At 44.0% G+C, this 25,242-nt stretch overlaps 2 protein-coding genes across 5 annotated transcripts; one reads left to right on the forward strand and one right to left on the reverse strand.

Moving 5' to 3' along the window:
• The first annotated feature begins 61 nt into the window (after positions 1-61).
• jmjd7 (jumonji domain containing 7) lies at positions 62-24,502 on the forward strand. Of its 3 annotated transcripts, XM_034148978.1 has the most exons (11): positions 62-230; positions 2,040-2,193; positions 2,928-3,066; positions 3,526-3,640; positions 19,782-19,838; positions 19,940-20,035; positions 20,116-20,192; positions 20,647-20,806; positions 24,105-24,175; positions 24,246-24,255; positions 24,311-24,502. In XM_034148978.1, the coding sequence occupies exons 1-11, from the start codon at positions 182-184 to the stop codon at positions 24,346-24,348; spliced, it is 966 nt and encodes a 321-aa protein (XP_034004869.1). In that variant the 5' UTR covers positions 62-181; the 3' UTR covers positions 24,349-24,502. The 3 variants fall into 3 exon arrangements, with proteins under 3 accessions (XP_034004869.1, XP_034004867.1, XP_034004868.1); XM_034148976.1 differs by having other exon boundaries at positions 24,105-24,255; XM_034148977.1 differs by having other exon boundaries at positions 24,105-24,502.
• On the reverse strand, positions 5,115-19,404 carry LOC117497095. 2 transcript variants are annotated; one of them, XM_034148974.1, is made up of 14 exons: positions 18,763-19,404; positions 17,997-18,110; positions 17,315-17,517; positions 16,382-16,649; positions 15,906-15,983; positions 15,666-15,827; positions 13,716-13,862; positions 13,392-13,646; positions 12,887-13,024; positions 10,936-11,188; positions 9,861-10,196; positions 6,724-6,954; positions 6,103-6,234; positions 5,115-5,632 (listed from the first exon to the last, which is right to left on the reverse strand). In XM_034148974.1, the coding sequence occupies exons 1-14, from the start codon at positions 19,165-19,167 to the stop codon at positions 5,250-5,252; spliced, it is 3,105 nt and encodes a 1,034-aa protein (XP_034004865.1). In that variant the 5' UTR covers positions 19,168-19,404; the 3' UTR covers positions 5,115-5,249. The 2 variants fall into 2 exon arrangements, with proteins under 2 accessions (XP_034004865.1, XP_034004866.1); XM_034148975.1 differs by having other exon boundaries at positions 9,891-10,196; positions 18,763-19,402.
• Positions 24,503-25,242: the final 740 nt, after the last annotated feature.

Here is a 25,242-nt window from a genome sequence, read left to right on the forward strand (position 1 = left end):
TCGTCTCAATCACAATAGAAGAAGCTGAGTTCTGCGCATGCGCACCGGATGTAAACAAAGCAGCATGGCACAGTGAAGATGGGAGAGATCTGACAGCAGCGGAATGTATCGGTTATATATTTATATATTTTATTTTGATCCGATATATGATATTATTTGTTTGTGATGACGGAGTAACATAATGGAGTCTGTGAAGAAACGACTGGCTGAGTTTTCTGTGGAGGCTCACGGTGAGAAACATTAATACTACAGTACTACAACGAAGTACTTCTGCTAGTATTACAATGATTACTGCCACTACTCATTGTTACTCCAACTAGTGCAACCTACTTCTTACTATCACTACTACCAGTAACTTACTAGTACTAATAGGTATTAGTAATTAACAACTAACATATTTACTAGTATTATAATCACTAGATTGTAACTAATACTTGCTGCCACTTAAAAATATTTGTTATGAACAAACTAGTGTGTGTGTGTGTGTGTGTGTGTGTGTGTGTGTGTGTGTGTGTGTGTGTGTGTGTGTGTGTGTGTTCCAGGTGACATGAGATTGTAACTAATACTTGCTGCCACTTAAAAATATTTGTTATGAACAAACTACTAAATTAGTAGTATAACGTGTTTTTTTGGCACAAATCTGACTTTGAAATGTAATAATCGATCAATTAATTAACCAATCTAGAACATTTAGGAATTACACTTTTGAGTCTTTGATTTGATCTAAACCTTTTTAAATCCCCATATATAAGTCTATTAACTCTACTTTCTATCACCTGTTTCAACCTAGAGGTCAGGAAAATACTAAGACTGTTATTCAGATACTGGCTGATCAGAAACAAATCTTCATTCTCCTATTGTCCTTCATTATTGATATAATAGATGACTGACGTTTGTTCAGGTTACCATGAAGAAGGCTTTACTGTTTTATTTATACTTCTCTAAAAAAATACTTATTTCTAGAAGACATTTTCACTTAATTCAACAATTGTTTTACTAACTTCCTTCTTGCCTTATTTATATCAGATCAGATTCATCCTCCCAGGGATAGAGACATGTGTGTCCATATGTACTTTAAAGGGGACCTATCATGCAAAATGCACGTGTTGATGTCTTCTCTACATCAACACGTGTCCCGGTGTGTCCCCGGTGTGTCCCCGGTGTGTCCCCGGTGTGTCCCCGGTGTGTCCCCGGTGTGTCCCCGGTGTGTCCCCGGTGTGGTCCCCGGTGGTGTCCCCGGTGTGTCCCCGGTGTGTCCCCGGTGTGTCCCCCGGTGTGTCCCCGGTGGTGTCCCCGGTGTGTCCCCGGTGGTGTCCCCGGTGTGTCCCCGGTGTGTCACCGGTGTGTCCCCGGTGTGGTCCCCGGTGTGTCCCCGGTGTGGTCCCCGGGTGTGTCGGGGAAACTCACCAGCGTCAGAAAATAAAACCCTCTCGTCTTTTCCCTCCGTACCCAAATCTCTAAAAAACGGGGGAACAACGGAGCTGATCCAGATTTGCGTCCGATATGACGTAATATCTGAAATGTGGACCCACGGCCCAATCAGAAACGTTGCTATCAGAAACAATGCCCGACTGTTTTGGACGTAATATGGTCGGTGTTTACATTAGCATGGCTAACACTCAGAGCTAACCTGTACTGGAGAGCATGTGTGTGAAGAAGCAGGAAATAAAAAGGAACTCACCTTGTGGTATAACCGGCAAGAGAGAAAGCCTTTGAGCTCCATACTGTTTCAGAGACAATCCTTGATCATCCATGATATGGCGTTTCATCACGGCAGTATTTAGTTTAGACGGTAGCTGCTTCTTATTAAATATCTTTGCAAGTTTCTTTAGTGTATATATCTCATTTCAACACAAAGAAATTCAAACAAACCTTCACTTAGAGAATTCATTGATTTCTCTGTGCACTTTAGTCTGGAGGTTTTAAAGGTATTTACAAACATAAAGCTGTATTGTATAAAGTGCTGACTCATCACTTTTCTGTCTCTCTTCTGAACTGCTGAGATCAATCAGACTCATTGTTTACTGATTACCTTTCAGATTTGTACCTGAACCGATCAGTGCCGTACCTGGAGGAGCCGCCCGACCCGCTGCACTTCTACCGCGACTGGATTGGTCCAAACAAGCCGTGCATCATCCGCAACGCCTTCAGCCATTGGCCGGCTCTGTCCAGGTGGACGCCAGACTACCTGAGGTGAGGAAGCCCTGCCCACTCTTAGGTCCTTCTTCTTCTTCTGTGGTGTCAGGGTGTGATATATATATATTTTTGTATTTGCACGTTGTTGGCATATACAGTATGTGTCTCCCTGGTCCCCGGCTTGATCTTCAACCTCAGGATCCATGTATTTGTGATCCTCTCCAGAATGGAAGTAGTCATCACATACAGAATACCTTGTATATCAAAATTCTGACTTTTTCTCAAAATCTCCAAATTATGACTTGTTCCTAAATATTATGACTTTTTCCTCAAAATTAAAAAATGTTCTCAAAATTATGACCTTTTTCTCAAAATCTCAAAAATCTGACTTTTCCCTCAAAATTCTGACTTTTTCTAAAAATCTCAAAATTCTAACTTTTCCTCAAAATCTGGAAGTAGTCATCACATACAGAGCATCAAGTAGTTCCTGAACAGTGTCCTTCACATGCTGATATCCAAGAGAGGGAGTTACACAGTCACAAGATGGAGGAATAGAAAGCAGTATTCAATGTTTACTTCAGATTAGCTCCACGTCAGAAATGAGCATGCTTGTCATATGTCTATCTCCATAGAGGCTGAATCATCATGTTAATCACATAGCTATCATATGCCTCAAACAGTCCTGATGCTCTTCTAGGTAATCACACATCCTGTCATGTTCACAGCTACAGGTGGGATACCTTTGTTAGCATGTGTGCTCATAAAGCCCCTTTGTATTGTATTGTTTGCAGGGAGAAGGTGGGGTCAAAGGTCATCAGCGTAGCGGTGACTCCTAACGGTTACGCTGATGCCGTTAACGGCGACCGCTTCGTGATGCCGGAGGAAAGACGCATGAGCTTTTCTTCTGTTCTGGACATCATCGAGGGGAAGGTGAGAGACCCTGCGCTGCCCCCTGCGCTGCCCCCTGCGCTGCCCGCTGCGCTGCCCGCTGCGCTGCCCCCTGCGCTGCCCGCTGCGCTGCCCGCTGCGCTGCCCCCTGCGCTGCCCCCTGCGCTGCCCCCTGCTGGACAACTACTATAGTAACACAACAAATTGTGTGTGTGTGTGTGTGTGTGTGTGTGTGTGTGTGTGTGTGTGTGTGTGTGTGTGTGTGTGTGTGTGTGTGTGTGTGTGTGTGTGTGTGTGTGTGTGTGTGTGTGTGTGTGTGTGTGTGTGTGTGTGTGTGTGTGTGTGTGTGTGTTGTGTGTGTGGTGTGTGTGTGTGTGTGTGTGTGTGTGTGTGTGTGTGTGTGTGTGTGTGTGTGTGTGTGTGTGTGTGTGTGTGTGTGTGTGTGTGTGTGTGTGTGTGTGTGTGTGTGTGTGTGTGTGTGTGTGTGTGTGTGTGTCTCAGGTGCAGCAGCAGGGGGTGTTCTATGTCCAGAAGCAGTGCTCTAACCTGCTGGACGAGCTGCCAGAGCTCACAGACGACGTGGAGCCTCACGTGTCCTGGATGAGCGACGCACTCGGTGAGTTCATCCTGATCCCAGACCAGTTACCTGTCTCAAACAAACTGTATCTCCAGAGGTGGGAAGTAGTGGAGTACAAATACTTTGTTACTGTACTTAAGTACATGTTTCTGGTATCAGTACTTTACGCCACTACTTATTTTTCTGACCACTTTTTACTTTGACTTGAGTAAAGAAGTTTAGTCAGTACTTCTACTTCTACCAGAGTATTTTTAAACACGAGTATCTGTACTTCTGCTTGAGTACAGGATGTGTGTACTTCTGCCATCTCTGAGTATCTATAAAGGTCTTACCTGTAGATGGGTCGGGGTCTACAGGGTCTGCAGCTAATATCTACAGGGTCTTCCTTCTATGGAAGTATCTAACCCCGGTGTCCCATGACCCACATTTCACTAAAGAATACACAGAAATCCCTTAAACTTTGTCAAAACTTTTTATTGTTCTGCAGTTCAGCATGTTGGAAAACAGGGACTGAAACATATCTATACATTAGTAAAAAAAATCAAAGAAACAACTTCAGAAGTCGTCTCTTCAGTAAGAAAAACATGTTTACTGTATGTAGTATTTATAATCTTTGTATTTATCAGGTAATACATTTTCACATTTGTTTTCTTACCTTATTCAACAAAACTCAATATTTAAACTAAGCGGTTTTAAAGAATGAGATGCCCTTTAGATGCCGCTGTGCAAACATCAGACACCCAATCCATCCTTCATCCACGCTCTTTAAATCACCTGCTCGTGTCGCTCCCGTACTCGTGTCGCTCCCGTAGTCGTGTCGCTCCCGGAGTCGTGTCGCTCCCGTACTCGTGTCGCTCCCGTACTCGTGTCGCTCCCGTAGTCGTGTCGCTCCCGTACTCGTGTCGCTCCCGTACTCGTGTCGCTCCCGTAGTCGTGTCGCTCCCGGAGTCGTGTCGCTCCCGTACTCGTGTCGCTCCCGTAGTCGTGTCGCTCCCGGAGTCGTGTCGCTCCCGTAGTCGTGTCGCTCCCGTAGTCGTGTCGCTCCCGTAGTCGTGTCGCTCCGGAGTCGTGTCGCTCCCGTACTCGTGTCGCTCCCGTACTCGTGTCGCTCCCGTACTCGTGTCGCCCGTAGTCGTCGCTCCGGAGTCCGTGTCGCCCGTAGTCGTGTCGCTCCCGTACTCGTGTCGCTCCGCGTAGTGTCGCTCCCGGAGTCGTGTCGCTCCCGTACTCGTGTCGCTCCGTAGTAGTCGTGTCGTCCCGTACTCGTGTCGCTAGTCGTGTCGCTCCCGGAGTCGTGTCGCTCCCGTACTCGTGTCGCCCGTAGTCGTGTCGCTCCGTACTCGTGTCGCTCCCGTAGTCGTGTCGCTCCCGTAGTCGTGTCGCTCCCGTAGTGTGTCGCTCCCGTACTCGTTGTCGCTACCAGTAGTCGTTGTGCGCTCCCGTACTCGCTGTCGCTCCGGTGTCTTGTCGCTCCCGGAGATCGTGTCGCTCCCGGATCGTGTCGCTCCCCGTACTCGTGTCGCTCCCCGTAACTGTGTCGCTCCCGTAGTCGTGTGCTCCTGAAGTAAATACAACTTAACAAACGTAGAATCCCAAAAGTCAGTTCCTATAGATGATGGTTGAACTCCAGCTGTGCCTCGAGCGTCTCTCAGAGGATGTTGTCTCTCCGTCTGTCGAGCTCCTCACTCAGACTCCTCACGCTCCTCCCCATCTTCTTCGGGTTCCTCACCCTCTGAGGGAAGAGGAACTTCTCAAAGCCCGGATGCTTTCTGCCCGGTTTGAAACTGAACAGCTCGTCCTTCTTGAACTCGTCCACAAACCTGGACACGTCGGCTGTCCTCTTGCAGGATGAAGAAGAGGAGGATGAAGAGGAGGAGGTGTTTGTGAGGCGGTGCAGACAGGAGGACAGGTTCAGAGGGTTTCCTCCCGTGAAGAAGAGTCGGTCCAGATGTTTGGCCTGATCTCCAGCCAGGTGAGCGCTCTGCTCCACCTGCTGAGACGTGAAGCTGCCTTTACCGAACTCTATCCCACCTGAGAGGAGAGAGGAGATGATGTTCAGGTGTATATCAGTATGTAGTGTCTCTACTTTAAAGAGTCCTCTCCTGCTGATGTTCAGGTGTATATCAGTATGTAGTGTCTACTTTAAAGAGTCCTCTCCTGCTGATGTTCAGGTGTATATCAGTATGTAGTGTCTCTACTTTAAAGAGTCCTCTCCTGCTGATGTTCAGGTGTATATCAGTATGTAGTGTCTCTACTTTAAAGAGTCCTCTTCTGCTGATGTTCAGGTGTATATCAGTATGTAGTGTCTCTACTTTAAAGAGTCCTCTCCTGCTGATGTTCAGGTGTATATCAGTATGTAGTGTCTCTACTTTAAAGAGTCCTCTCCTGCTGATGTTCAGGTGTATATCAGTATGTAGTGTCTCTACTTTAAAGAGTCCTCTCCTGCTGATGTTCAGGTGTATATCAGTATGTAGTGTCTCTACTTTAAAGAGTGAGCTGACCTTTGAACTCGTTGATCATGAGCTCAGTGAGGAGATCCAGGCTGACGTTCCCTCCCGATGTTCCCTGAAGATTCAGAACTCGGTTCCACTTCATGTCCTGTCTGACTCGCTCCGGGTAGAACCCCTCGATCCCTGAACACAACACGGTAACCATGACAACAACCCAGACAACAACCCTTTAGTCACACTGAGAACAGAGAAGCTACAAGAGTAGTGCCGTTCACCACCCAAACATTTAGAAAATTAAATAATAATAAAGTACATTTTTGGTCTTATACAATTGTTTTAATAATAATAATAATAATAATAATAATAATAATAATAATAATAATAATAGTTATAATAAATTACAATTTTGGTTGAATAAAATGTGTTTAAATAAATAAATAGCATTAATAGCGAATATGAGTTACAATAATGATCATAAATTACGTTTTTGGTCGGATAAAAATGTGTTTAATAAAATAAACATCACCTCGACAGACACAAACTAATACTCTTTCCACAGCAAAACAAATATACTCTAATTGATCTCAGTAAATCTAATCACAAAAACCACAGGACGCAATAGTGTCTCAGTGGGCGGGGCTTGTTGTCACTGACCAATCAGATGTCTCGTACCTGTGATCAGCTGGTGGCTGCTGTTGAAGAGCTGCAGGTGTTTTCGGCTCCACAGCAGAACCATGTCCGTCCTCCAGAAGTCCGTCATGGCGTCTCCGTCTCCCTCCTGGATGGCGTCCCGTCGGGCCAGGTGGTTAAGCCCCTCCCACAACACCGCCTTAGTGTAGTTCAACAGGAAGTCCTCCTCCCCGCCCCCCCCCATGGAGCAGGAGGAGGAGCAGAACCACGGAGCTGCAACAACAAACATGTCAGAAAGATTCAAGATTCAATAATAATAATAATAATAATAATACATGACACTTATATAGCGCTTTTCTAAAAACAAAAAGTTATTTCTGTTATTATTAACAGTAATAACGTAAAATAGCATTAAACAAATTCAAATTAAATTAAAGCTGCAAGCAGCGTTGAGCGGGTCTTCGACGCTCCGCAGGCTGTTGTCCGCACGTCGACGTCAGGCAGATGTCTCGAGGACTCGGCCGTTGGCAAACGTGGGAAGTTTCAGGCCGATCGGACAACGTACATGGGAGTTACAGCAGTATCATAAACATTGTGTTTGATGGCGAGTGATCTGTCGCCATGGCAACGGAATTTGATGACACCCCATAATACGCCTAGATGTGTTGAGGGCTGCATCGTTATCAAACCTGTGAAGTTTTGGGCCGTTTGGAGCATGTTAACTGGAGTTATGAGAAAACCGTGTTTCACGGCGACCATTTTGTTACCATAGCAACGACATTTGACGAAATCTCAAAACTGACACATATATGTCTCGAGGGCTTGACGGTTAGCACACATGTGAAATTTGAACACTTTTTAACTATTTACACAGGAGTTAAAGCAATATGGTGCTTAACGGCGAGGGATGCGTTGCCACGGCAACAGCTTTTGAGGAAAACTCACTATTGTCATATTGAGGTGTTGAGGGCCGGACCATTAACTGTCATCTGATGTCTGGTGCAGTTTGGACCATTTTCCATTGAGTTAAGACAACACCGTGTTTCATGGCGAGGGATCTGTCGCCATGGCAACGGCATATGATGACATCCCATAATTGGCGTAGAGCTGTTGAGGGCCGGACTAGTAGCCATGATCTGAAGTGTGGTGCCGTTTGGAACCTTTTCCATTGATTTAAGACAACATTGTGTTTTTTGGCGAGGGATGCGTTGCCATGGAAACGGCATGCGGTGAGATCTCAGATTTCACGTAGAGCTGTTGAGGGCCGGACTAGTAGCCATGATCTGAAGTCTGGTGCAGTTTGGAACATTTTCCATTGACGTAAGACAACATCGTGTTTTACGGCGAGTGATTAGTTGCCATGGAAACGGCATACGGTGAGATCTCAGATTTCACGTAGAGCTGTTGAAGGCCGGACCATTAACTGTCATCTGAAGTCTGGTGCCGTTGGAACGTTTTCCATTGAATTAAGACAACTTCGTGTTTTATGGCGAAGGATGCGTTGCCATGGAAACGGCATACGGTGAGATCTCAGATTTCGCGTAGAGCTGTTGAGGGCCGGACCAGTGATATAAAAGTGAAGATTGGGGGACGATGGGACCGTGTCCATTGGATTTACAGCGACACCGTGTTTTATGGCGAGGGATTCGTTGCCATGGCAACAGCTTTTGAGGAAAACTCACTTTTGTCATATTAATGTGTTGAGGGCCGGACCATTAACTGTCATCTGAAGTCTGGTGCCGTTTTGAACCTTTTCCATTGATTTAAGACAACATCGTGTTTTATGGCGAGTGATGCGTTGCCATGGAAACGGCATACGGTGAGAACTCAGATTTCACGTAGAGCTGTTGAGGGCCGGAGCATTAACTGTCATCTGAAGTCTGGTGCCGTTTGCAACCTTTTCCATTGAATTAAGACAACATCGTGTTTTACGGCGTGGGATGCGTTGCCATGGAAACGGCATACGGTGAGATCTCAGATTTCACGTAGAGCTGTTGAGTCATGGACCAGTGATATAAAAGTGAAGATTGGGGGACGATGGGACCGTGTTGATTGGATTTACAGCGACACCGTGTTTTATGGCGAGGGATTCGTTGCCATGGCAACAGCTTTTGAGGAAAACTCACTTTTGTCATATTAATGTGTTGAGGGCCGGACCATTAACTGTCATCTGAAGTCTGGTGCAGTTTTGACCATTTTCCATTGACTTAAGACAACATTGTAAAGTTTGGTGGCGTTGTGAGCATGTCAGTTTCAGTTATGACATCATCGTATTCCATGGCGTTTGATGGGCCTAGCATCGAGCGAACGCGAACTTTGGCGCCAAATAACGGCTGCGCCGTGCGAAAGAAAAAAACTTCCGTGATAACTTTGAATTGCCCATGTAAATGATAAATCGCGTTTTTTGACGCCTTTTTCGACGCCAAATTCAAAATGGCCGACTTCCTGTACGTTATTTTATACCCCTCCAAGAGGCTTTTTTGTTCGTCTCCGCACCCTAGATATGCGTAGCGAGTTTCGTTCGTTTACGTGAAAGTTAAAGTAGGGGGAGTTAACGTTAAAAACGGAAGTGGGCGTGGCCTACGCAATTTTTGACGTAAAGTTCCGGGACCAATTACACATCTCAAGTTGCACCACTTCTGACGTGCGTGCACAATTTGGTGAGTTTTCACATATGTAGCGGGGGTCAAAAGTGCGCGCAAAAAGTTCAAATAATAATCAGAATAATAATAATAATAAATAATCGGACCAATATCAATAATGTGCTCGTTTACCATATTGGCCGTTGGGCTACCTACTGTCATGATTTAGGCCACTTTTAATGGACTTTTACCCGTCTTTTTCCCTGTTTTTAGTGGGTTTTGCATGGTTATCGCTCGCTTTGCGAGCGACTAAATTGATCGTAACGATATTAATTATGCGAGTTGCGCCCACGTGACTGGGCTCGCGCGGACTATCTGCCGTCACTATTTCCGAACCTTTTCTGTGCTTTTGCCGGTCGTTATCCCTGTTTTTATGTGTTTTTCGCAGGTTTATCGGTCTCTGCGCGACCGATTTCAATAGGGTCTTCGCCGACCTATGGTCTCAGACCCTAATAATAATAATAAAACAAGAAAATTGAAAAAAAATCCATAGCACGTATAAATATAAAATAACAAAAATAATGATGACATTATTACATTTAGGAAAGGCTTGAATATAAGTCTCACTGTGCTGGTTGTTGCTCTGCTGGGCGTCTGTCAGACAGGCTCGGTGGTACCACTCGTGCTCCCTGCAGCGCTCCATCAGGCCACACTGGACCATCTGCCCCCCCCTCCGCTCCTTACACTGACAGTAAGCGTACGTCCCGTCTGAGCCGCAGTCCGGACCACAGAACCGATCCTGATCCTCATCCTGATCCTGATCCTGATCCTCATCCTGATCTGAGAGGGTCCGAGTCTGAACACAGCTTTCGTGAAACCAGATCCTCGGACACAAGTTACTGCAGCAGCGAACCAGACGCTCTCCTGGTTTCTCTAAAACAACAACAAGAACACATCTGGGGTTAACCCTTCATAGGGCACTAACCCTAACCCTAACCGTGTCAGGCCTCTGCTGATTCGTCAAATTCCCCAATGGCGCGTTCTGTGGCGTAGAGTGATCTTCGCTGATTGGCTGGGAGAAAACCACATGCTTCTCGACCTCACTGAGTCGCGGGGAGAACGCCATGTTTGGGTAACCCTCCCCCAAATATGGTTCCTCGCCCGATAAAGAAGTTAAAGGCAGAATTTTTGAAGACTTTTATTTTGAAGAAGCTGGAGGACTTTTATTTTGAAGAAGCTGGAGGACTTTTATTTTGAAGAAGCTGGAGGACTTTTATTTTGAAAAGCAGGAGGACTTTTGATTTGAAGAAGCTGAATTTTCCTGTTGGGTCAAATATTTGTATTTAAAGCTCAATCGTCTTTCAAAAAGGAGAACATAAGAAGGAAAAAGGTTAAAAGACAGAGCGCTGGACATCAGAGAAATCCACAGAAGAAGACAGACAGGATGTAAACACCAAAGGGAACAGCAGAAGAAGACAGACAGGATGTGAACACCAAAGGGAACAGCAGAAGAAGACAGATAGGATGTGAACACCAAAGGGAACAGCAGAAGAAGACAGATAGGATGTAAACACCAAAGGGAACAGCAGAAGAAGACAGATAGGATGTAAACACCAAAGGGAACCACAGAAGAAGACAGACAGGAAGTGAACACCTCCTGCTGAGCTCTCACCTTCTCTGCAGTAACAGAAGGGGAATATGTTCCTCTTCTCTCCGTCACTCTGCTCAGCAGCAGCAGCAGCAGCCATGTTGATGTCCTCCTGAGACGGAGGCATCCACACCAGGTCCACCAGTCTGTGAGCGAGGTCTCTCAGCCAGTCCATCTGAGCAGAGGCCTGGGGGGGCAAGTCTGAGGGTCTCTGGTCCACAGAGTCCAGACCACAGGCCGTCACAGCAAACAGAGTCACGTAGGCCGACGTCACAAACTGAGAGAAATGTTCAGCAGAGGGGAGAAGTACTTTGATCAGGTACTTGAGTACAAGTAGAAGTACTTTGATCTTTGAGTACAAGTAGAAGTACTTTGATCTTTGAGTAGAAGTACTTAGATCAGGTACTTGAGTACAAGTAGAAGTACTTTGATCAGGTACTTGAGTACAAGTAGAAGTACTTTGATCTTTGAGTACAAGTACTTAGATCAGGTACTTGAGTACAAGTAGAAGTACTTTGATCAGGTACTTGAGTAGAAGTAGAAGTACTTTGATCAGGTACTTGAGTAGAAGTAGAAGTACTTTGATCAGGTACTTCAGTAAAAGTAGAAGTACTTTGATCTTTGAGTAAAAGTAGAAGTACTTTGATCAGGTACTTGAGTAGAAGTAGAAGTACTTTGATCAGGTACTTTAGAAGTAGAAGTACTTTGATCAGGTACTTGAGTAAAAGTAGAAGTACTTTGATCTTTGAGTAAAAGTAGAAGTACTTTGATCAGGTACTTGAGTAGAAGTAGAAGTACTTTGATCAGGTACTTGAGTACAAGTAGAAGTACTTTGATCTAGTACTTGAGTAAAAGTAGAAGTACTTTGATCTTTGAGTAAAAGTAGAAGTACTTTGATCAGGTACTTGAGTAGAAGTACTTTGATCAGGTACTTGAGTACAAGTAGAAGTACTTTGATCTTTGAGTAAAAGTAGAAGTACTTTGATCAGGTACTTGAGTAGAAGTAGAAGTACTTTGATCAGGTACTTGAGTACAAGTAGAAGTACTTTGATCTTTGAGTAAAAGTAGAAGTACTTTGATCAGGTACTTGAGTAGAAGTAGAAGTACTTTGATCAGGTACTTTAGTAGAAGTAGAAGTACTTTGATCAGGTACTTTAGTAGAAGTAGAAGTACTTTGATCAGGTACTTGAGTAGAAGTAGAAGTACTTTGATCAGGTACTTTAGTAGAAGTAGAAGTACTTTGATCAGGTACTTTAGTAGAAGTAGAAGTACTCAGATCCTGTACTTGAGTAAAAGTAGAAGTACTCAGATCTTGTACTTGAGTAAAAGTAGAAGTACTCAGATCTTGTACTTGAGTAAAAGTAGAAGTACTCAGATCTTGTACTTGAGTAAAAGTAGAAGTACTCAGATCTTGTACTTGAGTAAAAGTAGAAGTACTCAGATCTTGTACTTGAGTAAAAGTAGAAGTACTCAGATCTTGTACTTGAGTAAAAGTAGAAGTACTCAGATCTTGTACTTGAGTAAAAGTACAGTATTGACCCAAATATAAGACGATCCCTCTTTTCAAGACTCATTTTTGGAAAAATACCTTTTTGACCAAATCTTGTTTTTATGAAGAAAAATAACTTAATTTGAAAATAATGATAACACACATCACTTATTGTTTTCAAATGTGCCGTCTATTCGTCACATCACAGACGTCTTCTCATTCATTTTTCTCTCCTGTTGCCGTTACTGTACTTTAAGACGGTGTCTCGCTTGGGGGAACACTCGTCTGTTGTTGTGACTGTAATTACATCGAAAAGTCTAGACCCCGAATATAAGACGACCCCTCTTTCAGATTTCTTACTAGCAAAGAAAACGTCTTATATTCGGGTTAATCCGGTACTCAGATCCTGTTCTTGAGTAAAAGGAGGTCTGTAGGATGGACAGACGTCACCATCATTAGATCACTGAATAGTTTAAAGAGTCTCACCGTGATGAAGTCCCAGATGTTCAGGAAGTAATCTTTGGCCGTGTTGTTAAACGTCTTGAAGTGAAACAGCGAGACGATGTGATGAAGAGTTCCTCGAGCGTTCTCACTCTTCTCACTGAGAAGCATCTTCATCATTTCCTGAAAAATAGTGTTTATTACTGTGAAACAGCTTGAAGACTTTTATTCTGAAGAAACTGGAGGTCTTTCACATTAAAAACAGCCAGAGGACTTTTATTCTGAAGAAGCTGGACGACTTTTATTCTGAAGAAGCTGGACGACTTTTATTTTGAAGAAGCTGGACGACTTTTATTTTGAAGAAGCTGGACGACTTTTATTCTGAAGAAGCTGGACGACTTTTATCGTAAAACAGCTGAAAGACTTTTACTTTGAAACAGCCTGACTTTTTCTTACAAACTGCTCGATGGCTTTTATTTTGAAGAACCTGGAGAACTTTTATTTTCACCTTTCACCTTGTGTTGTTAAAATTCAATGAAGCTTTCCTCACCTCGTGGAACAGGTGTTCCTTCTGAAACTCTGGTGGAGCTTCAACGAGTCCGTCAAACTTCAGCTCAGGGTTCTGCTTTGGAGTTTCGTTGTTCTGGGTTTCGTTGCTCTGCTCCTTCCTCTCGGTGCTGAGGACGTCTCCACAACACAGGATGTGATGCGGAGTCCCAGAAACCTCAGGGATGAAGTCCTTCAGGCCGAACGCCGCGCTGACAGATTCCTCCGTGAGGTTCGGTATCACTGCACCCAGACTCACCTGAGGGGGAAGGACGCATCAGGACAGGAAACAGGACAATATTAAGTAAGCATTACAGACAGGACTCACGGTGCTGCTCTGCTCCTTCATCAGGGAGGAGTATTTGTGAGGAATGTGTCTCTCCACTCGTCCCCTCGGTCCTTTCAGGGCCGTCAGGTTGTCGGCGATGATCCGCATCACTAACGTCTTCATACGCTGTCGCAACGACTCGTACGTCTAGGAGAAAATTGTTACTTGCTTGAGTGGTTTTCAATATAACATGTTCCCATAGGCCACTTAAACTGCAAGGATATCTTTCATATCTTTTCAAGGTTTATTGAAAATAAATCACAGCTTTAATGCAGATTATTCCATTCATTTGCATCTCGTCTAGACTTGATTATTTTAAAACTACAACACTGGATCAAGTGACAAAAACACGACTTGTAATGTTGGGCTATAAAGGAACTACAGCACGGTCACATGACTTCACGTCACCACCGCTAAGCTAAAGGTGGCTAATGTTGGGCTATAAAGGACTACAGCACGGTCACATGACTTCACGGTCACCACCGCTAAGCTAAAGGAGGCTAATGTTGGGCTATAGAGGAACTACAGCACGGTCACATGACTTCACGTCACCACCGCTAAGCTAAAGGAGGCTAATGTTGGGCTATAGAGGAACTACAGCACGGTCACATGACTTCACGTCACCACCGCTAAGCTAAGGAGGCTAATGTTGGGCTATAAAGGAACTACAGCACGGTCACATGACTTCACGTCACCACCGCTAAGCTAAAGGTGGCTAATGTTGGGCTATAAAGGAACTACAGCACGGTCACATGACTTCACGTCACCACCGCTAAGCTAAAGGAGGCTAATGTTGGGCTATAGAGGAACTACAGCACGGTCACATGACTTCACGTCACCACCGCTAAGCTAAAGGAGGCTAATGTTGGGCTATAGAGGAACTACAGCACGGTCACATGACTTCACGTCACCACCGCTAAGCTAAAGGTGGCTAATGTTGGGCTATAAAGGAACTACAGCACGGTCACATGACTTCACGTCACCTCCGCTAAGCTAAAGGAAGCTAATGTTGGGCTATAGAGGAACTACAGCACGGTCACATGACTTCACGTCACCACCGCTAAGCTAAAGGAGGCTAATGTTGGGCTATAAAGGAATTACAGCACGGTCACATGACTTCACGTCACCACCGCTAAGCTAAAGGCGGCTAATGTTGGGCTATAGAGGAACTACAGCACGGTCACATGACTTCACGTCACCACCGCTAAGCTAAAGGTGGCTAATGTTGGGCTATAAAGGAACTACAGCACGGTCACATGACTTCACGTCACCACCGCTAAGCTAAAGGAGGCTAATGTTGGGCTATAGAGGAACTACAGCACGGTCACATGACTTCACGTCACCACCGCTAAGCTAAAGGCGGCTAATGTTGAGCTATAGAGGAACTACAGCACGGTCACATGACTTCACGTCACCACCGCTAAGCTAAAGGCGGCTAATGTTGGGCTATAGAGGAACTACAGCACGGTCACATGACTTCACGTCACCACCGCTTAAGCTAAAGGTGGCTAATGTTGGGCTATAAAGGAACTACAGCACGGTCACATGACTTCACGTCACCACCGCTAAGCTAAAGGAGGCTAATGTTGGGCTATAAAGGAACTACAGCACGGTCACATGACTTCACGTAACCACCGCTAAGCTAAAAGCGGCTAATGTTGGGCTATAAAGGAACTACAGCACGGTCACATGACTTCACGTCACCACCGCTAAGCTAAGGAGGCTAATGTTGGGCTATAAAGGAACTACAGCACGGTCACATGACTTCACGTCACCACCGCTAAGCTAAAGGTGGCTAATGTTGGGCTATAAAGGAACTACAGCACGGTCACATGACTTCACCACCGCTAAGCTAAAGGTGGCTAATGTTCAGAGTGATGACGTTTAGTCGTCTCATTTAGACACTTGTTTCTAAGTGGCTCTTGTCATATTTAGTTATTGAATGTGTACCTCTTTGGCTGGCAGGATGCTGTAAGGAGAAACTTCCACTGCTTTTATCGGAGGTCCGTGCAGGTTACGAAAATTAACCCGAGCTTGATGAGCGAAGCGAAACGCCCACGTTACAAAACTGTATCCTCGCTCAGTAGAATCAGACCTGAACACTGACGGCACCTGAGGAAACAGAGATTAGATCTTAATTGTTCTTTAAAAAGATTAAAACAATTATTACCCGTTATTAAGACGTGTTACCCGGACTTTTCCCCAGCTGAAGGTGTAAGCTGCCGCCTTTTTGGAGTCTTCACTGCAGTACTGAGTCCCTCTGGTCGTCTACAAATAAAATATATTATTTACAATTGTAGGTATACTGCTCCCATTCACAAACAGCTGTGGCATTATGTAAACAAACTCTTGATGCAGACATGTTGGTCTCATAGGATGTCAAAGAAACGTTTATAGAGTGAGACACTAGGGTTAAATTAAATTGGGAACACACCATTTCAAATAAGACAAACATCATAATAATAACAACAATTCTACATTAAAAAAATAAACAAAAAGACAAAATAGTAATAATATTTCAGCATTTCCTGACATGCAGATCCTGCTCCATATTATCCCGTTCTTCGTTAACACCAACGTATATCAACAAAACTGAACTCAAATGAACTCGTATCAAACTCAAACCACGTTACCAACACGTGAATCCCCCCCCCCCCTCTCCTCACCTGGATTTCGTCTCTCCACCGCTTCACCGTTCGCTCGTGCTCCTCGGCGAGTTTCCGGACGTGGATCCTGGCGGTGGTTTTGGACATCGAGAGGCCGAGGCTGTTGGTGACGGAGAAGATTGTGACGGGGCAGCGGTGACGCAGCATCTCCACGCTGAAGGCCGTCTGCAGGAAGCAGGACCTGAGGGAGCTGGTGTAGAGAGGCACTGACAGAAGGAGGCAGATCCTGCGCTCCAACATCTGCTTCACCTCCTCCTCCGTCATCCGCCTGCAAGAAGAGCAATCATCATACACTGTCAATTCATCAATCAATCAATTCATGTTTATTTATATAGCCCAAAATCACACTTGTCTCAGTGGACTTCACAGTTTGTACAGAATATCAATACGACCCGCTCTTTCCTTATACCCTCACACCGTACAAGGAAAAACCTCCAAAGAAACCGCGCAGCTAACGGGGAACAATGGAAGAGACCTCGAGGAGAGGTTTCACTGGTGTTGCAAACATCATGTATAAAAGTCATAGTAAAGCAGGGGGGTCAGACTCAAAGCCCGACTTCATTTACTGCGGCCCGCAAGAGCTCTGAAAGAATATAATATGTGTATTATACGGTTACATGCCGCTTTACAGAAGCACATTGTCCATAAACTACATGTCCCACAATGCATCTCATTTCGTGACATGGCACTGCAGAGACTTGCAATTATTTGCCCTAGACTTCTGCTTTCAGACGTAGTTAATTATGAAGTTCTTACCCTATCCGATAATAATCCAATGCAGAGGCAATAATGTAATAAAATACATTATTTTATATATACGATATATATATAGTCTTACATTTACAACCATAATGCTAATATGGCCCGCGATGAAATTGAGTTTAACACCCCTGTTAAGTAAAGTATGTCCATAATATCCTTAAAAAGACCCACCGTGGTTTGTTCCCAGGACTGTAGTTGACGGTCAGTTTCTGGATCTTTTTGGCGGGGGGGAACATGGACCGGAGGCAGGCTACAGTCAGAGGAGCCTTACCCTCGGCCCAGGAAGTAGTCTGATCCCAGCTGAAGGCAGACAGGTTCTCAGGGCTGAAGGGCTTCCTGAACGGCCCCTCCAGGTCATTCACCATCTGTTTACGCTTAAATAAAATACATTTAAAATAGACAACAACCTTTCAAACCTATAAAAACAGGTGTCTCCTGTGTGTCCGGTGCAGTACTGCAATTCTGCATTGATTTGGGTCTCATGAAATGGAACTTGAAATCATAGTTTTTTAAAGAAACCGCTGAATTTTCACAAAACTAATCATATTAAAAGAGAAAAAAAAGGTGTTCACAAGTCAAATCTCTAGTACTTTTTTTCATAAATCAGATTCATTTGAGATTTTTTTCAGAATTCTGAGATTGAAGTCAGAACTCCAAAAAAAGATTGGCCTCTTTTTCACTGCCCTTTTGGTCTTATTCCCCCCAAAATCGAATTTGGCCGTAATCCTCTTCTGTAGAACGGTGATTTCTTGATGGTGAAACCCTGTTGTTTAAAGCAATGTAAGAACCTGATGTTCACAGTCCCTGTCACTTTCACCTGTTTTAATAAATACATTTTATAATCTCGTCTCACCTCGTTTGAAATGATTTTCCCGCACACTTTGATGAGAGCCTCTCTGAAGCCGGACTCCTGCAGCAGGCGGTTCAGAGCGGAGCTGAAGTTCCTCCTCCTCAGGAACCCACTCACCTGAGCACAGGTGGTACCACACTGTGAACATACTCAATATCAAGTGAAAGTACTGCATCGAGAATGGTACTTAAGTAGAAGTATTTAATTACACCTAGGAAAATGTACTTGAGGTATAAGGAGTAAAAGTACTAATTGCAAAAATAAAAAGAATATTTCTATATTTTTAAATAAATCTTCTCATTTAAGAAGCTGTGGAATATATTTTAACAAAACATTTCTTTTCTGCTAACCCACTCATTATTTTAGTTACTTAGATATAATGTTGGATAGTTTGATCTATACCTTAATCATATTTTTTAAGTTCTTCCTAATTATTGTTTGTCAAAATATAAATGTATAAAAGTAAAAACATCTGTTATAACACAATACAGTAGAGTATAAAGTACAACTTTGGCTCCCAAAAAGTAGAAGTATTCGTGTTATAAAATGAAAATACTGGGGTAAAGCACAAGTACCTCAAATGTGTACTCAACTACAGTAGGCTACAGTAATTTCACAAACATATATTAAATGACAGAATTGTGTTTATTGATGTATTAATATCTTCCTCACAGCTCATTTTACTGACAGAATGTAGGCACTGCTGCTGGATATAAGCACCTATAATTACATGTAATCTTAATTATTAATTATTTTTTAACCACTGTACCTGGGACACCGGCCCTCGGCGGAGGCGTCTGGCCGGCGGAGGTCTGCAGGATCCGGGCTCCATGTCCCGGGTCGCATAGTCGTGCTCGTTCATCTGAGTTTTGAGTCTTTTCTTGAGCTTCTTCAGAGGCGGCGGTTCCCCCGGAATACAGGAGGCAGGCCGGGTAGAAGGAGCCGCACAAGAGGGGGGGTTTGGGTCCACAAAAACACGCCTTTTACCGTTTTTCTTAGTTTTCTGGTACACCTGACGGACACAGGAGAAACATAGAAACGCCTCACGGGGGTTTAAACCCGGGAAGAGTTTTTCTGCGCTCTTTAAATCGATTAATGTCAATAAAGACTTCCTTTTATACCCTTTGGCTTGTCTCTCTATGGGACTTTCGCAGTGACTGCACCGGAGCTCCATGCTAGCTACCGTTACTTTACACGGTACTCTAACGTTTAACGACCCCTATCTTTGTCTAAGAGCAAAGTGAGACGAAAAAAACCCGCCGGGTTGAAATGGAAACTTATAAGTGACAGTTCAGGCGGGTTTTGATAGAAGTGTAGTAGTTGTAAAGTAAATAAACTTAACTTATTCAGGTGAAGTAAAGTTTGTGTAGAATCGAAGATGGCGCCGGCTTTACGCAGTGAGCTCAGTGCTGCCGTCGGCGGCCTGGAGGAGAACTACAACAATAGAGATTTCCTTTTTTTTTTAAGTCATACTTTTTATACGTTTTAAATTATTACATTTGTTCTGTGTTTAAGTATTTATGTGTAAGTTTTGAAAAACTATTTTTGCTTAGTTTTTCTCTCTATTACACCATGTTTTTTACACAGATGGTGGCCTGCGTTTTTAAAACTGAGCTCATGTAATCCAACTACTATTTTAATGTTTAATGTGACTCCAGTCATACCTGTAGTTTTATACAGATGATCATGTTTCAAAGTAATACATAGATTTGGTGCATCACTGTGAATCATCATCACTAATTATTCCTTCAACTTCTCATAATACATATTTTCACTTTTATCTTTTAGGAAAGTTACCAGATGCAGTGAATTTCTGGCTTGGAGAAGCGAGCGCCGTAACGTCCTGTAAGACCTGAACACAACACCCCACTTTAGGTATAGCTTAACATATACATAAATATGGAAAAAATATATATAAATGTGTGTATTTTGAATTCTATTTTCAGTGCACAAAGATCACTATGAGAATCTGTACTGTGTGATTTCTGGAGAGAAAAACTTCATCTTGCTGCCGCCCACAGACCGACCCTTCATCCCCTATGGTAACCATAGTAACCCCCTCCAAGTTTAATAACCACTGTGTACAACCTACAGTAACCATAGTAACTGTGGTCTCTATCAGGGATGTACCAGCCGGCTGTTTACCATCAGCGGGACGACGGGGAGTTCGAGGTCGTCGATCAAAGCGACTCTGAGAAGGTGCGTTCAGGTGTCTGTAAATATCACGACTTTCTGTATTTCTTGCACTATTTCTTTATTCATATTTTTGAATTCTATTATATATGTTGCATTGTTGGAGGAGCTCGGGTCAGAAGAACGTGGGTTTAAACCCGGGAGGAGTTTCTCTGCCGCTACCGTTACTCTACGGTACTTCAACGTTTAACGACCCCTATCTTTGTCTACGAGCAAAGTGAGAGAAGACAAACACACCGGGTTGAAGTGGAAACGTATAATATATATATTTTAAGTCTTTAGGAGATTTTTATTTTAGAATATGTCAAAAATAACTAACTATATCATATATTTTGAAAGGACTTAAAAAGCGTTTTTCAAGAGTAAAGATTTGTATATATATTATTTAATTGGGACTGACAGTTCAGGCGGGTTTTGGTGGAAGTATAGTTGTTGTAAAGTCAATAAACGTAACTCTCAGGTCCCGTGGATCCCTCTGGACCCTCTGGACCCGGACCTGGACCGGTTCCCTCAGTACGGCAGCGCTCAGCCGGTCCGCTGCAGCGTGAAGGCGGGAGAGATGCTGTTCCTGCCGTCCCTCTGGTTCCACCATGTTCAACAGTCCCACGGCTGCATCGCAGGTACGCACTGACCCTGAACGCACCACACGCAGGTACGCACTGACCCTGAACGCACCACACGCAGGTACGCACTGACCCTGAACGCACCACACGCAGGTACGCACTGACCCTGAACGCACCACACGCAGGTACGCACTGACCCTGAACGCACCACACGCAGGTACGCACTGACCCTGAACGCACCACACGCAGGTACGCACTGACCCTGAACGCACCACAGGACTCTAGACCTGCATTCTTTCTATTAAGGTTCAAGGTTAGTTTATTTGTATAGTCACCTATTGTGCCAAATCCTCTTCTTCATGTCTCTTCTTCATCAACATGTGTCCCCTCTTCTTCATGTCTCTTCTACATAAACATGTGTCCCCTCTTCTTCATGTCTCTTCTTCATCAACATGTGTCCCCTCTTCTTCATGTCTCTTCTTCATCAACATGTGTCCCCTCTTCTTCATGTCTCTTCTACATCAACATGTGTCCCCTCTTCTTCATGTCTTTTCTTCATCAACATGTGTCCCCTCTTCTTCATGTCTCTTCTACATCAACATGTGTCCCCTCTTCTTCATGTCTCTTCTTCATCAACATGTGTCCCCTCTTCTTCATGTCTCTTCTACATAAACATGTGTCCCCTCTTCTTCATGTCTCTTCTTCATCAACATGTGTCCCCTCTTCTTCATGTCTCTTCTTCATCAACATGTGTCCCCTCTTCTTCATGTCTCTTCTTCATCAACATGTGTCCCCTCTTCTTCATGTCTCTTCTACATCAACATGTGTCCCCTCTTCTTCATGTCTCTTCTTCATCAACATGTGTCCCCTCTTCTTCATGTCTCTTCTACATAAACATGTGTCCCCTCTTCTTCATGTCTCTTCTTCATCAACATGTGTCCCCTCTTCTTCATGTCTCTTCTTCATCAACACGTGTCCCCTCTTCTTCATGTCTCTTCTTCATCAACATGTGTCCCCTCTTCTTCATGTCTCTTCTTCATCAACATGTGTCCCCTCTTCTTCATGTCTCTTCTTCATCAACATGTGTCCCCTCTTCTTCATGTCTCTTCTACATAAACATGTGTCCCCTCTTCTTCATGTCTCTTCTTCATCAACATGTGTCCCCTCTTCTTCATGTCTCTTCTTCATCAACATGTGTCCTCTCTTCTTCATGTCTCTTCTTCATCAACATGTGTCCCCTCTTCTTCATGTCTCTTCTTCATCAACATGTGTCCCCTCTTCTTCATGTCTCTTCTTCATCAACATGTGTCCCCTCTTCTTCATGTCTCTTCTACATCAACATGTGTCCCCTCTTCTTCATGTCTCTTCTACATCAACATGTGTCCCCTCTTCTTCATGTCTCTTCTTCATCAACATGGGTCCCCTCTTCTTCATGTCTCTTCTCCATCAACATGTGTCCCCTCTTCTTCATGTCTCTTCTTCATCAACATGTGTCCCCTCTTCTTCATGTCTCTTCTACATCAACATGTGTCCCCTCTTCTTCATGTCTCTTTCTTCATCAACATGTGTCCCCTCTTCTTCATGTCTCTTCTTCATCAACATGTGTCCCCTCTTCTTCATGTCTCTTCTTCATCAACATGTGTCCCCTCTTCTTCATGTCTCTTCTTCATCAACATGTGTCCCCTCTTCTTCATGTCTCTTCTACATCAAACATGTGTCCCCTCTTCTTCATGTCTCCTCTACATCAACATGTGTCCCTCTTCTTCATGTCTCTTCTTCATCAACATGTGTCCCCCTCTTCTTCATGTCTCTCTTCTTCATCAACATGTGTCCCCTCTTCTCCATGTCTCTTCTTCATGTCTCTTCTTCATCAACATGTGTCCCCTCTTCTTCATGTCTCTTCTTCATCAACATGTGTCCCCTCTTCTTCATGTCTCTTCTTCATCAACATGTGTCCCCTCTTCTTCATGTCTCTTCTTCATCAACATGTGTCCCCTCTTCTTCATGTCTCTTCTTCATCAACATGTGTCCCCTCTTCTTCATGTCTCTTCTTCATCAACATGTGTCCCCTCTTCTTCATGTCTCTTCTTCATCAACATGTGTCCCCTCTTCTTCATGTCTCTCCTACATCAACATGTGTCCCCTCTTCTTCATGTCTCTTCTTCATCAACATGTGTCCCCTCTTCTTCATGTCTCTTCTTCATCAACATGTGTCCCCTCTTCTCCATGTCTCTTCTTCATGTCTCTTCTTCATCAACATGTGTCCCCTCTTCTTCATGTCTCCTCTACATCAACATGTGTCCCCTCTTCTTCATGTCTCTTCTTCATCAACATGTGTCCCCTCTTCTTCATGTCTCTTCTTCATCAACATGTGTCCCCTCTTCTTCATGTCTCTTCTTCATCAACATGTGTCCCCTCTTCTCCATGTCTCTTCTTCATGTCTCTTCTTCATCAACATGTGTCCCCTCTTCTCCATGTCTCTTCTTCATGTCTCTTCTTCATCAACATGTGTCCCCTCTTCTTCATGTCTCTTCTTCATCAACATGTGTCCCCTCTTCTTCATGTCTCTTCTTCATCAACATGTGTCCCTCTTCTTCATGTCTCTTCTACATCAACATGTGTCCCCTCTTCTTCATGTCTCTTCTTCATCAACATGTGTCCCCTCTTCTTCATGTCTCTTCTTCATCAACATGTGTCCCCTCTTCTTCATGTCTCTTCTTCATCAACATGTGTCCCCTCTTCTTCATGTCTCTCCTACATCAACATGTGTCCCCTCTTCTTCATGTCTCTTCTTCATCAACATGTGTCCCCTCTTCTTCATGTCTCTTCTTCATCAACATGTGTCCCCTCTTCTTCATGTCTCTTCTTCATCAACATGTGTCCCCTCCGTGGGGAGGGGCTCCTTATTTTCATCTAAAGTCACAGACAGAGAATCAGCACTTTGGAAACAGGGGGGATTATGGGTAATGCTGCAATGATCTGTTTGGTGTTTCAGCCAATCAGAGACAGGCTCTGGATATATCTGAGACCTGTGATATATTGATGAAGAAGAGTATAATAGGGACCTTTAAAGTATTATCGTATCGTAAGACACAGAGACATTTAACACATAATCATTTTCAAAAACAAAAAAGCCATTTAATCAAACCGATAAAATAATGTATAATTAGTCAACTGAACTTCAATATATCGATTAAACTTTATTTATACAGCCTGATATCACACATTGTACATGTGTCTCTGGGGTCTTCACAGCGTGTCCAGCATACGACTCTCTGTTCTTCGAGCCTCGCAGTAACACGGGGAAAACTCACAAATTAATGAATCAGGAATATTGTGTTTCTTTCCTCTGCAGTGAACTTCTGGTACGACATGGAGTACGACATCAAGTACAATTACTTCCAACTGCTGGAGACGCTGTCCAAGGACTCTCAAGGACTCTCAAGGACTCGGGGTCAACGTGACGTCACGTTAGCTGCTGGAGACGCTGTCCAAGGACTCTCAAGGACTCTCAAGGACTCGGGGTCAACGTGACGTTAGCTGCTGGAGACGCTGTCCAAGGACTCTCAAGGACTCTCAAGGACTCGGGGTCAACGTGACGTCACGTTAGCTGCTGGAGACGCTGTCCAAGGACTCGGGGTCAACGTGACGTTAGCTGCACCATGAAGCACTGAAATAATGTTCTGTTTAAAACTATCAAGACGTCTTTAGATTTAAAATGTGAATGATATTAAAACTCAAAACATGAATCAACTTCTTTGTTATTGTGGTTTGTTTAAAAAAGAATCCAGACTAAATAAATCCACTGAGAAATCATAAAAAAAAGACTGCATATCGTTTTGGAAATTCTTCATGTTTTAACAAATAGTACTTTTTATCTGGTTTAAAGCCGAACTCCAGCATTATTCAAACTTAGCAACATAAAAATGACAAACTGTGCTTTTAATGGAAAAGGTTTGACTTAATAAAAACAAATGTAAAAAAATAAGCTCACAACTAACTCTGAACCAATGGAAGCATTATACTTCATGTTGGTTTTCCCCAAATGCATCTTGGGAACTGTAGTTCTAAACTGAGAGCATGATTATCCACCTTATTGAAGTAAGAAATAATAGTAAGTGAAATTCAGTAGTTTGATTATTTTTCTTTGGGAAGATATAAATAGTTGTTTGTATTTTAAAGGGGACCTATCCTGCAAAATGCACTTTGTGATGTCTTCTCTACATCAACATGTGTCCCCGGTGTGTCACCATGTGTCCCCGGTGTGTCACCATGTGTCCCCGGTGTGTCACCATGTGTCCCCGGTGTGTCACCATGTGTCCCCGGTGTGCCCCGGTGTGTCACCATGTGTCACCATGTGTCCCCGGTGTGTCCCCGGCGTGTCCCCGGTCCGGTGTGTCCCCGGTGTGTCCCCGGTGAGTCCCCGGTGTGTCCCCGGTGTGTCCCCGGTGTGTCGGGGAACTCACGCAGCGTCAGAAAACAAAACCCTCTCT

The sequence above is a fragment of the Trematomus bernacchii genome, unplaced genomic scaffold, assembly GCF_902827165.1.
Source record: "Trematomus bernacchii unplaced genomic scaffold, fTreBer1.1, whole genome shotgun sequence".
In the NCBI taxonomy this organism is placed as follows: domain Eukaryota; kingdom Metazoa; phylum Chordata; class Actinopteri; order Perciformes; family Nototheniidae; genus Trematomus; species Trematomus bernacchii.